Source organism: Mugil cephalus, chromosome 8 (genome assembly GCF_022458985.1).
Source record: "Mugil cephalus isolate CIBA_MC_2020 chromosome 8, CIBA_Mcephalus_1.1, whole genome shotgun sequence".
NCBI classification, from domain to species: Eukaryota; Metazoa; Chordata; class Actinopteri; order Mugiliformes; family Mugilidae; genus Mugil; species Mugil cephalus.
In genome coordinates this window covers 14,553,979-14,569,728 of record NC_061777.1, presented here as the reverse complement: position 1 = coordinate 14,569,728, position 15,750 = coordinate 14,553,979, and the positions used below count along the sequence as shown (strand labels likewise).

The 15,750-nt window shown below is 44.3% G+C and overlaps 1 protein-coding gene across 2 annotated transcripts in view; it reads left to right on the top strand.

The window, feature by feature from the left end:
* setbp1 (SET binding protein 1) overlaps positions 1–7,781 on the top strand; it is a 33,430-nt gene extending 25,649 nt beyond the window's left edge. For both annotated transcript variants that reach the window (XM_047591092.1, XM_047591093.1), the window contains one exon: positions 2,957–7,781. In XM_047591092.1, the coding sequence (XP_047447048.1) occupies positions 2,957–3,462 (506 nt within the window). In that variant the 3' untranslated portion in view covers positions 3,463–7,781. The remainder of the gene's footprint in view (positions 1–2,956) is intronic.
* Positions 7,782–15,750: the final 7,969 nt, after the last annotated feature.

The following is a 15,750-nucleotide window of genomic DNA, read 5'->3' as shown; positions in this document are numbered from 1 at the left end:
CTTCACAGCTTTAGCCCAATTAAAACACAGGCGCGTGTGCATTACTTACCGCACGCACGTGCAGGCATGGGCACATGCACTCAAATTGATGGATAAATCCACATCCGCAAGCTGATACAGATGTAAAATTCATATTAGTGTGTGAGCTTGCTACTGCGACTATTAGCAACACCTCTGTTTTTATACATATTTAAATATGTAAGTATGTATATATGGTATATATGGTAGAGTAGGGTTTTCCACCAGAGAAGGTATTCCTACGGCTGTGCTCCCCTGAAAAGAGAGAGAGATTCTGCTGCAGCCACTCTTCCAGTATAGGATTATAGCCTTTAATGCTCCTCTCACCACTGGATCCACTTTGGACTTCAGTGCTCCAGTTGTTCCTTCAGCCCGTTCCTTCCTGATCTCCTCATGCCCCTTTTTCTTGATTTTGCCGTCAGCTGGCATTGCCACATCTATCATAACTGCCCTCTTCTGCTCCTTGTCCACCACCATTATGTCTGGTTGATTAGCTGGCAGCTGCTTGTCAGTCTGGATCTCGAAGTCCTGTGGGAACCTAGCCCTGCTGTTTTCACCACTTCTGGAGGTGTCCCCCTTTAGGAGTTGTGAACTTCCAATCAGTAATCTGCACATATGCACCTGTACACTGTTCTACACTTTGTAATAGCTTGCTGCTCCAGCCTCCGTCTTGCACCCTGCTATTACTCGCTGAACTGTCTCAGGTGGATCTTTGTGCAGCCTTCACCTTGGGATCTGTTTGGTAGACCCCTAACTCTATGGACCGTGTGCTTGGGCCGGGTTCTTTTTTCGTGCTGTCACGATAAGAGCCTCTGTGCTGTCCATCACAACAGCCTTGTCTGACCCCTGGTGGGATTTCTTGATGTCACCAACATCTGCCGATGAAACATCCCACGGAGGGTCTTGATTTTTTTTTCACGATTACCCTCAGAGGGTGTCGTAACTGTTCATCCCAAAGGGCCATTTTCCCTGCTTCTTGTTTAATTCAGGACTGTGGTGTTCTGACACCTGCTAATCTTCATCGTCCCTCTTTTCGTTGCTCATCATGTCTTTGGGATATAGACGGGAAACAAGAAAGAGAGGGCGACAATGCACACATGATGCTGAGAGAGACGATTAGAAGCTGAGTCTCCCAAAGGATGGAGATCAGGACCCAGAACATCTGGAATGAGGCAGCTAGAGGAGGCAGAGAGGTCCCGAGACGGGCAATGGTCGTCAAATGATTTGCTCAAACATATGCATGTACTCCCATCCAGAGAAACACTTTCACTAAATAATATACATCAAGCATAATTTTATTCTGTCAGAAATCTGGCACGGGCAGTGGTTTAGCGAGCCTGTATTTCAGTATAGCTGTGACTTCCTATTCCACAGAGAAGCAGGTCCTCAGTGCTATACGGCCCCTCACGCTGCTGAAGGTCACCGGTTTTATGTTCCGTGTATGGAGCTCATAAATTTCTGCTACTTTGTAGTGTATGTGTGTGCGTGTGTGTTAGCAGAGTGTGTGCTCACTTCTGTGCAGCTCATAAACTACCGCTACTTAGTGCTTTCTGCATTAACTAATTTCACTGTCTGCCCTGAATTCCTAAGCAACGATAGAGCGATGTTTAGATATCCCTCTCTCTGAATTAATTTGCCAGCACATCAGAATGGAGCGTTACAATCTTGTATTATTAATTTCGTCTTTAATATTCTTATTTGGTTTCTGTAATGCTGAAATAAAATAGAATCACGTAACGGCATATAAAGTATCTGCTCGTTGTAGCACATAAATGAAGCCGTACAGAGCTTTAATGTCATATATATTATTATATTATATTCTATTTTGTCAGTGCAATGCAGCCCACCATGTTTGATGTATTGAATTGAGAGCTACTTTGATTTAATGCGGTCATAAAACGCGCTATACTCTGTCAGCAGTATTCTGGAGAATTGGAGGAATCCAGGAATAAGAGTAAAAGCAGAAGAAAAAGAGACCAAGCATGTTGTGCGCACACTGCTTAGGGACTGGTGGCTGATTGTGCTTTTCCTCCATTTTGGCTGTGGCTCAGTCCGAGCCCCGGGAACGGTGCCCAGACAGGAGGGGGTGGGGGGGTGGAGGGGTGGAGGGGGGGCTAAGAAATGGGACAGAGATGGGAAACAAAAAGAATGACAGAGACAGACCAAGATCAGGAAGCGATTTCTGAAATAAAGACGGAAATGAATCGGTGCAGTGTTACCAGTTTAATTGAAAATTAGAGAGAAGCATATTGCCGCCCATGAGGAGTAGATTGGAGAGGAGAATGAGAGTGATGGGGAAAGGGGGGAAGAGAAAGGATAGAACAGCGTGTAAAGGGCATGCTGCCCAGTTCACCAGTGTGAAGGAAACAATATGGCTCCAGTTTCTTCTGCTCAGCCATTCTGAACTGCTGAATTCATTATTTGTCCATGAGCATCTATGCATACCGGTATGTGTGTTGCTGTATTCGTGTTTGTGTGAGTATGTGTATGTGGATAAGTGTGTGTGTGTGCGTGTGTGCGTGCGTGCGTGAGTGCGTGTGTGTTTGACTTTTTGGCAGGCTGTGCTCCAGATGCACAGTTGTTATTGTGTAGCAGCATATTAAATGGTTGAAGGAGACATTTCTGTGGGTTTCCTGCTAGCAGAATAGGATCTCCTCCTCTCCCCTCTCCTCTTTGCTCTCTAGTAGACAATTACAGGATAGGATCTGCTCTCCTGGCTCAGCTGGGCTTTGAAAAGCTTACATGAATATCTCAAAATTAACAGGAAGCTCTCGAAGCAAAAAAAAAGACATTTTTTTGTGGGCTAAATTGACATGATGTCTTTCCTAGACATTTAATGACTGCTCATTTTGACTGCAATAAAACTCATTTCTATTTTTGTACCTTGCAACGCTGTTATTTACCTCACCTCACTCGCTCTCGCTCTCTCGTCTCGCAGGTGTTCCCAGTAAGAGGAGGTATAAACGTCGCGAGGTGGAACAGATCCAAAAAGACGTTAGGAGGATGCATTCTTTGAACTTTGAGCATGTTCAGAAGATCCTCCGTGCTAAGCGCCTACAGCGACAAGCCAAAACGGGAAACAATGTCATCAAACGGCGGCCTGGACGGCCCCGAAAACAACCCCTGGAGCAATCAGAGCAGACCAATAGGATGGAGGGAGTTTGGGCCGATGGTCGAGGTTTGGACATGTTGGCCAGTCGGAGGGGTGATGGGAGGACTCTGGGGATGCCTGTCCTGGAGAGGTGTGATAACCTGCCAGGTAGGCAGAGCCTCAGGCCGAGCTTGTCCCCCGAGCCTCTGGAGTTCTCCAATCACGATTCCATCTCAGCAACTATTGAGACCGTGGTGCATCAAGCGCGGTCTCTGCCTCCCCAGGCTAAAGGGGGGAAGCGCAGAGGCAGGGGCCACGCCACGGACGACTTGTGGGCTCCTACCAGTCAATAGAGCTGCTGGAGGAAGCAACTCCACAACCGAATGGAGAGCAGTTAACAGAGCCAGTGCTGTTTCAAGCCTAACAGATGCAGTGCCCTTAATTTTGGGACTCCTCGGTGCACTTTGACTTGTTTCTTCTCTCGAATTTGTTGGGAGGAATACAGTGGGTCGGTGGTCGAGCCGGAGGAGGGAACACTTCTGGTGTCGCCCCTCTTTTTGCTAAACCCAACCAGACATGAGCCTTTCAAAGATTCATTGGACCTTCATTTACAATGGCACTATATGGTACTATTTGATACTGAACCTGATGCTATAAAAGGTGTGTGGTACTTACGATAGTGTAGGATATTATGTGATTCTTTATGTATCTGATACAGTGATGTGTATGGTACTTTATGATACTGTATCTGAATGTGGCTTTAGCCATATATTTACCAGCAAGGGGAGGGGGAACGGTTAATATAAAACTGTGCAGCTCTGCTTATTTTTGCCTTTCTGTGGAAGCTTGTCAAAGACGTGTGGGATAATACATCAGTAATTAAGCCACCTTGCCCTAATACTTATTCCTGTTTTTTGTCCCGTTCATTTGTACCTACCTAGTGTTCTTGCTCTCTCTGAGAAGTAACTGATACTTCCTGGCAGCTCCTCACCTGTGATCCCCCTCCCTGTTAGACACTCAACCCAGTTCTTTAGCCCTCCCTGGTGCCTGCCGCTCAACTCCATTTCCCTTTGTTCTCTCATTAACTCCTACTAATGTTTTACGTGTCCTATTGCTTCAGCTCCCCCAAACTGCGCCCTGTGTCATTTATTTCTCCCTCCCTGCTCAGGCCTCTTCTGGGCAGTGACATAAAGGCAATATGGTGGATGAGACTGTCCCAGACTGTACATAGAAACAAAAATCCACTGTTAGCTGCCTTGTACAATGGGAAACCAGCTCATAGATGTGTACTGGCATACAGTATATTAAATAGAATTGTTGTACCATAGACAATGAAAGTGTGTATTGTTTTATAACCAAAAACAAACATGGGTGTGACTCAAGACAAGTTTGTTTTCAGACAGAGAGAACCACATGTATTCATTCATTCACTCATTATTGTGTTTTTATCCAGGGGGCATTGCATACAGGAGGAATATCAGGTGTGTTTTTGGAAAACCTTTAAATTGGTTTAATGCACTATTGAAGAAAAAAAAAGAAAAGAAAAAAAAAGAAACATACACTTGCATCAATCAAATGCAGCACTTAACATGCTTGTTCCAGCCTTATGTTTTGGCATCTGATGGTATGGATATCCATTCCAGAAAGCATGCGTTATTTTAATCAATTTGTATATGCAGGCCGCGCAGCCAAAAGCGTTAAAAACAAAGCCCGAGTCTGAATCGAGATTGGACAGTTCAGCTGAAGAGGGCTCACAGTCAGTCAGTGTTTTGAAAAGCTAATCCCACCCTTTCTAAGTAACATGATTTTCAATTCCGCATCGTCGGGGAAATATTTTTGGAACGTAAATTCAGTATTTAGATTTAGAAACCAAAGTCTCAGTATTCAGTGTCAGGATGTATTATTTTGAAGTACCTAAAATCAGAGTTTGACAAACTCTCCACCATGTTGGCACCAATGTAAAGCATTCCTATGTGCACTGTAGAATGTAGCCATCGTTTATTTTGTGTGTGTGTCAATATGTTAAGCCTTTGTTAAACTCTATCTACAGTATCTGTGGCTTTGGGTAGTGGTTGGTATTTTCTTGAATAAGTATTTCAGAATATAAGCAATGCATCAGTGTTTCTTTGTTGGAGTTCTGTGTCAGGAGATTCTGTTTTCTTTGGGCGGGGTGGGATTCTCAGTTGCAGCAGTTCAACTTGTGCCTTATGTTTCTTTCTCTCACCAATTGCATTTGACCTGAGAAATATGAAGTGGCAAAGAGTGCCCCGAAAAGTGACTCAAAATGTCCATGATTGTGCATATGACGCATGTGTCTTAGTCATCCGAACCCCGACACTACCTGTGTCCCTTCACAGCTTCCATCGTCAGCATCCTCTGTCACCAGACACTGGGTTTTGATTCCCAGCTTCCTCCTTAGTTTTCTGACCCATATCATCAATACAGATCTAGAAGACTCGTGAAGATATCGTATTACTGTGTTAAATACGCATTGTATGCTGACCTACAAACTGCTGCGGCCACAGCAGTGGAAACAGAAAGGTCCACTGTGTCCGATGTGTTTCTATCCAGTGGTATCGATTGTATTCAGCGTCTTATAGACCACTCACTCTGCCCAGTGCTTAATGAGTTAACTGGCTCTACGCTCGGCAAAGGAGGAACAGAGGAAGTTGTCATGGAAACCACATTTTCATACATTGTTGTTTGCTATGCATCAGGCCAAGCCTGGCAATGACCTTAAAAGGAATTTCTGTTCTGGGTCCACCCTTCGACAAAGAGAAATAAGTGGTCTTATTTACTGAATAAAATGAATTCATGTAACAAGAATTGTGAATAATACCAGTAATAATTTGTAATAAGTTGTGCAGAAAGTGACTATCATTTCATGAAGACTATAGTTACTGCAGCTCTTTGCAGTACAGCCTTAACCAGATGTAAAACCACAGTATTAACGTGTGTGTTGTAAATAGTGTTAGTATGTCCATCCTGCATGGGTACCAGTTGGGCTCAGCTATGTTGGGACCGTCTCCTAAAGCAACAGCAGAACTTCTCTCTCTGTCAAGACTGCTCAAGGCCCCCCCCCTACCCAAAGTGACTTTCACATTTGACAAATTCTACTGTACATTAACATTCGTAGTAACAGCCCATTAAACTAAGCAGAATGCGAAAATTAATTTGCCTTACCACACTTTTAAAAGTTCTTAGGGCCCTGCTGTAGTGTGCTCGACCAAAAATAGGAATCCCGGCTGACTTGTAGCTATGAAGCAAAAAGGCGTTGGGGGAGTTCTCAGAGGAAATAGCCAAAAATACACTTGTTAGTGTGCTTAACCTTGCTTTGTTAGATGACTTTCGATGGGTCTGCAGTCTGCTGTGGTGAACAGGAGGTCTAGATACGTGGGCCGTGAGGTGTAGAGACTACATACTTGGCAGCTTTCTCCTCCATACTGTGGTCGGTCAGCGGTCTCTGATGCTAGAGTTAAAGACCCCAAGTGTTGTCTGTCCTGTCTGTCTCTCCTACCAGCCAATGCTCCGGTGCCTTCTAACACTGACAAGTATTGTCCTAATCCAGAGCTTTCACTCTACACAGAGATTGCAGAGAGGATGTGGTTGTGAATAGGGTTCAAGGTCACTGTTGTAACGTGTTTAGCAGCCAGTCTGGCCCCGTGGCCACAGGAGGCCCCGAGACACTGATGTGAGGGTCTTTTACCTTGTCTGTTCTAGCACCAAGGGCAGCTCAGCAGTGTTTCACCCTGCGTTAGTGTCTGGGGGCGTGTCGCGCGTAGTCCACATTTACCACGTCAACACAGCAACTACGATGAGAGATAACGGCACCTAAATTTTGTTGGGCCCCTGAACTCCCCGTGTAGCATGCTGCGATGAGTGTCCTACACATGGAGTGAGGGGGTCACGTGAAACAGAGCCTCATAAATGTACATGTAGTCATCCTCACAGCATATGTTACCGTTCTAAGCTATAATGTTGTTCAAAGCTGAAAGTGCAGATGAAGCATTGAGAAAACCAATAAATGTACTTCTTTAGAGCACAACGTGAGCTCTTCTAACAGTGTGGGCATATTTTAGTTTGTATACATAGTGTATTTGAACCTTTTTCTAGAGTGGGTTTCCTTAATTTGCATGCTCAACTTGATTGTATGCATAAATATTTTAGACAAGCTGAAAGTTGAATTTCAATTGAATTTGAAGCAAGACTTGTACATTGTTTGATATGTTTCTTTTTGTAATGAATTTTTTAATTCATGAAGCATTTTTGTACATTGTATGAATATTAAAAACTGCAAATATTTGACATATAGAGTAAATACTAGATGCGCATGCATATGCATATATCCTTCACAGTATGTATGTGTAAATGTGCACATATATTTTGTATTTGCATTTGCTGGCATACAGATATATGTCTTAAGCACATATATACATGTAATATATATGTATATCCATGTCTGCTGGCATGCTTTTGGTCATGTTTATCTTTCATGATCTTGTAGGTTATTTTTTTTTGTTTTTTATCATTTCTCTTTCCTCAAAAAGAAAGGCTCATTCTTTTGCTACCCCTTTTGTTGGCTGGCAGCATTGAGCACTTATTAAGAAGAACTACAGTTGAAGTTGTTCATGTTATCCATTGTGTGAAATAATAAATGACTTTATTGACAGCTGATGTTGGCACGCGTTTTCTTCTTTCTGGTGTTGGATTTCATGTCCTGATCCCCTAAAAAAAAAACAAAAAAAAACTGCTTGGTCACCGGCCAAGACACAGCTGATAGGTTGACTTTGCCTGTGTATGTGTGAGCGTGTGCAACATGCATGGGAAGGTGGGAGGAAGAGTGATGACTGTGGGAGGGGGGGCTCGTCGCACTGTTAGTGCTGAATGTCAGATGGTTTCGGTGCATGAGTAGTACTCTACAATGTGGCTGTGTGTTTAAATGAGAGGGAATCCTCTCATCAGATTATGCTGCAGCAGCCTCAGTCACACACACACACACGCACACACACACGCATACCTACACTAACTCTCGTACTTGTTCATTAGCCAAGCCTACATCTCTAAATCCTGCATGCACTAACCCATCAGTGTTCAGTTGTAGGTGGGCTGGGCTGCAGGCTGCTCCGTTATTGGATGAAGCCGAGTGGGAAGTGCCCCACCATTGGCTGATGCCAACTAGTAAAATTCTTCTGTTACCATGGTTGCAGGGTGAGCTGCCCAAATGCGTCTCAGTGTATCTAGTGGTGCTGATGGAACCGTTGGCACCGACAGTGTTGTGCTGCTAAAAAAAAAAAAAAAAAAAAAATCCCCCATTTGATGGAAGTCAGGGCTGCAGTGTGGCTGCACCCAAATCACTCTCTGCTGAAGCCTGTAAATGAGCCCACATGGCCGCACTCCACCCTCTGCACAAGAGAGGGGATGAGATAGATGATGATGAAGCAGCACAGCAAAACACATCCTGCATGAAGGATGTGTCCGTGTGCCAGGGCCGCAATTAAAGGGGAACCAGAATCATCAGTCTCATGTACAGTACACGGTGTTCTTCAAACACATATCTGTCCACTGAAAAAAGAAAAAAAAAATCCTGTTACTAAGATTACAAAAATATATACGTATTCAATCACAGGATGGAAGATTGATGGCGGAAATGTCCTCAGATGAATCTGCGTTTCCAGTCGGATTATTAATTCAAAAAGTGGGACTTGACCTTTCAAAGAGCCCGAGCATTTTCAGCTACATCAGTACATATACTGTACATCAGAAGTAGAGCAAATGTTAATAAGAATTTGTACACACATAAAATATAGATATATATATAGATCTCTGAACAAATTATCACTATTAATTAAACAGGTTCCTCCTTGTCAGTAGCTATCCCACATGCAAGAAACCTATTAAACTGTCCTTGGTATAGTTATAGTTTCTTATTCCTCCTCAAGTTTTTATCTTTATACCAGTGTTAAGCTTGTACCTGATGTCCGTGGCACAAATCTGTCAGAACAACTATGTATGTGTGCCACGACAGAAGGAAATATTTGTAGTACTGAATCAGTGTTACGGTGGGATATGTGGACACTTACAGTAGACTGTAATGGAAATGTAGGGGTAGGAGCCCATGTTAAAAGTGTAGGAGGAGGACAGGCTTTATAAATGCCAGTGCTTTGCTGGAGCCTGTAGGATTTCTGTGCTCAAACTTAAACAAAATGTTCAAAGATTTGGGAGGATCTTCCTCCCGACACTTGATGGACCCGCCCTTAAGTGGAATGTAGGATTTAAGGTTGAAAGACCCTTTCAGTCTACGCACACATATCCTTAGTTCCTAGGCATGATAACATCTTAAAGTTATGTAAAGGTTGACCTGTTGTTTAGAGACGTGGCATGTAGTTTTCCCCGGAAAGATAAAGAATCTGGGCACAAACTGCACAACACAGAAGGCGTTGTTGCTGATTAATAATTGTTTGATAATTCTGTCTGTCTACACAAAAAAAAAGAGTCTCAAGGAAAAATGACAGTAAAAGTTGTAGACTTATTCTCTTATTCAGTAGACCGGTAATAACAGACTGCATCCTAACATCGCTGCCAGCCTGGAGTAGAGACTTGGTGCGTGGACTGCCGTAGTAGCACTGGAGAGGATAATGGGTTATGTGGGCTTTTGGTGATCACACTCCCACTCTTCCTCCCAAATTCCTGCCGCTTCCTCATAACTGCATAAATCAGAGTGTTACCACGTCATATATATCCTTTGTGGTGCACTCAGAAAGACAAAAGTTTGTCAAAGAAAAATGAGCCTGCTTTTTGTAAGCTTAGCTGACAAAGTATTTTTTTTTTTATCTACACATTTGCTGCACAACCATCTTAAATAGCAGTTAAATAACTCAACTGCTTGTGTTGTCTACTATAAGTTCACCTCAGTGTGGATGCCAACACAGTCTGTCTGCCCACCCTTTAAATTTTCCTTTTTTTTTCCTTTTAACTTAAATTATGGTCGTCCGATTCATACGATCTTCACATCCCCAAATGCTGCAGAGTGTAGAGACGTAAGTGACATCAGCCGCCTCAGGAAGTGCACAAAAGTCCCTGCGCAATACAATGCGTGCTATTTCTGGCAACTTTGCATGTTCTCTCAATGTCACCTCTCGTTAAAGGAATAGTTTCAGGTTTCACTTGCTGATCCACTTGTGTGAGAGCTAGCGCGTATTTTATTCACATGTACATCTCAAGTGCTCCAGCGTACGGCAACCAAAATATCAAATCCCCTCGACGCGCAAGTTTGTTGAAAACTAAAGTATGAGGCAATTGTTAACACATTTTAAATAGCTCCCCAACCACCAACCGTCTCCTCAGGAATTGAAACGACGGTGATGATATCTGAGCCGCGTGAGTGAATGCCAATTAATATCAGCGACCGTTTCAGGCACATCTAAAGCCACACAGACCACCAACAACAGACGGGGGCCATAATTCACAACAGATAGTCCTGCAGTCCAGGCCAACTAACCAGGAAGCCTGCCGTAACCGAGCGTCCCCTCAATTTATCTCTGTTGGTGTTTTCAGAGGATGACTATTGCTTGTGTTTATGAAGATGGATAGAGCGGGCAACATCCAAAGCACCTCCCTCCCCTCCTCTCCTCCTTCTCTTCTGCACGGCGATGGGAGACACCATCTGGTGGCGAAATGTATCAGTGGGTCTTTAGCCCCTCAAAGCCCGGATGGCACACGCACAGGACAGAGAGCGTCACCTGTCTACGCGTCTCACCGCAGTCAACGCAGTGAATCTGACAGCTACACAAATGCTGTTTAAGAGGCAGGAAGATAAAAGCTTCTTCTTTTTTTTTTCTTTTCTTTCTTTTTTGAAGCATTTGAAGCGATAAAGATCTGAACTATGACCCGTAGGAGTCAAACGTGTACACCTGCAGCGCTTTATGCATTGATCCACTTGAGAGATTAGTGCAGGAATTACTTGCTGCAGCCGAACGCTGGCTACGTCTGTGTGGGGCGCAAAGAGACAGAGAGAGAGAAAACACCAGAGATATGACAGAATGTGTTCTGCATGGAGCCGACCACTGTTGCCACGGTGACAGTGTGACTCATGGCAGTTTGATTTGGGTTTAGCGTGGTGCCCTGTTTCGTGCGATTTGCGCGCTTACAAGCATGTGTGAAAATAAAAATAAAAATAAATTCCTGCTTGAATATATGTAAATGTTTTCACATGTATGGGTGCAAAAAAACAAAAAAGGATGCAGGATTTCCTGTGTGCCGTGAGTAATTGTCCACCTCTTTCATGTCTCCTCCGTCACAGTGCGAGCCTTTGTTAGCAGATTGGCTCTGCCTGAGTCTTATTAATGATACCAACACTTAGGTAATGTGCCTTTTTGATGAGAGTAGGCCACTTAATCTCTCTATTTAGACTCCATCTCCCACTCACACACACACGTTTCCACCCCACCCCTCCTCCCTCAGTCCTCCTAATAAGCTGCCGCTCTGTCTCCTCTAATTTGGCAGATGAATCTATTATATGATACAGTCATATTTTATTAATGGACCCCCATAGTGAACACACACACCCCATTCGTGGACGAGATTATGCGACGCGCAGGGAGCACGTCCTCGTGTTAAAAATGATTTCAGCTCCTCCTCGGCTAGTTTTCATCTGCGTCGTCCGTCTGCTGCGTTCTCAGCGTTGGGCTGGAAGGCGCGACCACAGGCATTTCTGCTGAAGTTGGCACTGCTCCTCCACACTTCATTACACTTCCATCAGCCCTCTGATAGCATGGAACAGTGCAGCTTCAAAAGGCCGAAAACAGCAAAATAAAAGACAGCGTTCAATTACTGGGTTTAACATTTCGCGGAAATTTTCTTCTCCTCTCTCTGTCTGTCTTTGCTCCACGCCGTTGTGCAGATAATTCAAAGCACATGTTCCGGCAGTGCCAAGCATTTCAGGCAACTGTGGCGGAGTAGATACATTCCTCCTAATTTTCTCGAATATTGCCTCACAGATATATTGCCCCGCGAGTTTTGTCTAACTGCGTTCATGTGACAGGGCGCATTCACCTTTCTTCTTTGCTGCAAGTTTCATGTACTGATGATCTGAGTGCAGCGAGATTCAGGCCGTGTCAACACCTCTGTGTTATTTTGTTTGGAGCTGAGCAGAAACACCAGCGCGCTAACGGCGCAAACTGCTGTTGTAATGTTAACCATATTTACCATCTGCGTGAGAAACATTTTCTACTTAGCGCTAAACGCTCAAGCTTGAACTGGGGGTGACATCAGTTGTAACCAAAGTACTGGACAACTGTATAATATTTTTTTGACCTGATGATGGCTCCAGATTAAAAGTTATTTGTTAAATTCGTCCGGAGGGGATGTGAACGTGCGTGCCAGATTTCACGTACTATATATTTCACTCAGAACCACACATGCAGGCCTCATGGTGAAGCAAGAGGAAAGATTGAGGATCATGAAATCAATTAGGAGTCATCCTCTGGGGGATCGCGAAATTACATCTGCGTAATACCTGTTTTATTTCAGACAAATAGACAGATACTGGCACCTGTGCCAAAAAAAAAAAAAAAATGAAGAGAAACGCTGCAGCCTGATTTCAGATTTTACTTGTGAAGGATGTTGTCGGTCGAACTTCATGTGATCACGTTAAAAATGTACCTTTTTGTGTAATTAATCCTTGGCATCGACGCCATCAGCGTCGCACACGGTGAATAAACACACACGCGCACGCAGACAAGATTTCCTTCCTTCCCAACATTTTAGGAGGATGCGAAACTAATGCGGTTCATCAGTTGTTGAGTGTGCAAGTGCTGTCGCTGAGCCATTTTCTACGAGTTTATTTCTCACGCTTACCAGTAAACAGATTAATATTCAATTTTAATGTGCCTTCTTTTTACAGTACAAAGTAATATTTCAAAGGCCTTCAAACACATTTGGAGAGGAGCTTTAAAGGGCTGACTGTGAGGACATCTGCACATGATCTGTACTTTGTGAATAATGACTTCCTCATAATGAGTCGAGGCAACCACTTCTCTTGTTGTCTGGTCTTGTTGAAGCAGATGAATAGATTATGTTCCCTATCTGGCTGCCATACATTCTCCTCTCCGGTGCCTGCAGTGGCTTGTCTTCATCTAGCGAGTAACGTGGAAACGCTATCTGATCGTTAATATCTCCACGGAGAGGCCCGGGCCACGCCGGAAAAAGCGGCAAAGATGATTTAATATTTAGATATTTATAACGCCCGGAATGTTTGCACATGTAATGTCATCCGAGCATGTTTGTCTACACTCACTTGACTGAAATTTGACATGTGAGCATCTGCATAATGAAGAGGAGTGAAGCTCGGAGCTGTCAGGTGCGTGACGTGAGGCTGCATGACAGACAGGAGTTGCGCGCCGAGAACAAACGTGCGATTAAAGCCGCTGGACTGGAACCGAGCGGCTGCTCATTAGATGCATGCGACAATGTTTGGTTACGTTACCAACGTATAGGAACGTTCTCAGGCGGTCATTAGATGCAACACCTGTGCAGACACTTCACTGTGTTGACAGAAGTGTTCGTGGGACAGGGATGAAGATTAAAAAAAAAAAAGAGAGGGAGAGAGGAGCCGCTCTCAGCCTGGGGCTTAGGACCCCCCTGGCTGCTTTGAGGTTTGCCAAACAGCATATGATTTGTGAGAAAAATACTCAAGAGGCATAAATTTATGATGATGTTTTCAGTCTTTGTGTTAAACGCCTAATGTTTGAGAAATATTCTATTTACAGACCTCGGGCTCGGAACAATAATTAATCAGGTGAAATGGCCCAGTAAAGCAAAAGTAAAGGAAAAAAACAAAACAAACAAACATCTGGAGTCAACATTTTATCCTACAACACAGAAACCAGTCGAGTACCTCTGCTATTGAAAACAGTAGGTACAGTCTGACCTCTGCTGACCCCCTCCGTGGAGCCAGTGGTGTTTTTTTTTTTTTTTTCTGTCTGTTTCAGTTCCAGCCCTCCAAGGCACATTACATAACTACACTATTATTTTTCCATCCCCTGCCTTTTTCCGTCTGACTGACAATACAGATCCAAACAAGGCAATGGTAATGACTCGCTCCTCTCTTCTGATCAGTCTGTTTGTCACACCTTGTCACTCCGTGCCTTGGCTCTCCGTTTGCCTCCCCGTCTCGCCGAATTCTCCCTCTTTTCTGTCACACACCGCAAGTTGGTTCTTTTTTGCACCCGGCGTGGCGCGCTGGCTTTCCATTAGTTCATTTCCCTTGCTTTGAGAATGCGCTAGCATGCCGGGGTGTACGTATGTATGTGTGCGGCTCGCCTCTGCGCGCGCACGTGCACAGCGTGCGTGTGTCTCCCGAGTCTCAGAACAGTATTATTGTAAACATATCATTTGATGGGGAGAGTGGTTCAGGTTGTTGGCCGGCTGCCCTGCTTTCATTTGGAACAGAGCTGCCAACATCTGGACTGTGTCAACACTCACAGTGTTTGTGTGTGTGCATGTGTGTGTGTGTGTGTGTACGTGTGTGTGTGCATGCGTGTGTATTGGTGTCCCTGCCTCAGCCACAGAGCTGTAAGCCGTTGGATGGGGAACAGATTTGCTGAGATTAATCAAAGGTGTAGCATTAATAAAAGGAGCCCCATGCCTTCGAGCCTCGGAGCAGCCATTTTAAGAGCCTGGGAGAGCGGCCCTGCATCTTCCAGGATGAGCAGCAGTCACGCGCCAGCCATGGCATGGTCACAATCTAACATAACAACGTGAAAGGTTAAAATGAACTTCGTGTCTATTCTTTAAAATGATTGTTTGAGGAGCAGTGCCGTGTTCCCTCTGAAAATGTGCTAAAAATAAAAAAATAAATAAATAAAAAATGAGAGCAAGTGGCCACCCTGGTTGAAAACCCATAAAGGCACATTTAATTTTTTTGTCATCCGTACAGAAGAAAATAAGCCTCAACAGTTTATTTAAATCAAATTCAGCATCTGCAGCCACCGTTAATGTAGGACCTCCAGACACATAATGCATTTCAGTACTTAGTGAGACTGAGGGAGAGGGAACCAAACAGAGCTTACCTCATTCATTTACGTAAACTGAGAGCAGATGCATCGGAGTTATTTCTGTATACACTGCCATGATGGGAATGCTCGGGGAAAGGGATAGATCAAACCGCTGTGGGAGAGAGCGGAGAAATTATATCAACGACGGGCCGGTTATTTTAACCTTCGCCCCGCCATGTCTCTTACTGTAGTATCAACTGTTATTTGTGCAAACCCAAAGCTGGCGTTTCCTTCCGTTTGTGGTGGGGAAGCTACGTTTTAAAACGCACACATGCACACATGTGCACACACATCATACAAGAAGTTTATAATCTTGTGGTTTCTTAAACCCTGAAACAAACACTTCGCTCACTGTTTAACGCTCGGCCCCCTCTTCTCTTTTTCTCCGCCGTGAACTTTATCTCCGACGCCAGTTCCTGTGGTGGCGTTCGAGCGCCTGTGCATCCGTGCGTGCGCAGTGCGCACAAGTGTGAATCTTAGCCATTGCTGCTGCAAGAAGGGCTGCTAATCTCCTCTACAGCTGGGGCTAAAGTCTCCGTCCAACCTTTCGTCTGAGTCACCCGGCAGTCTGGGCCGCTGGCTCTGGCA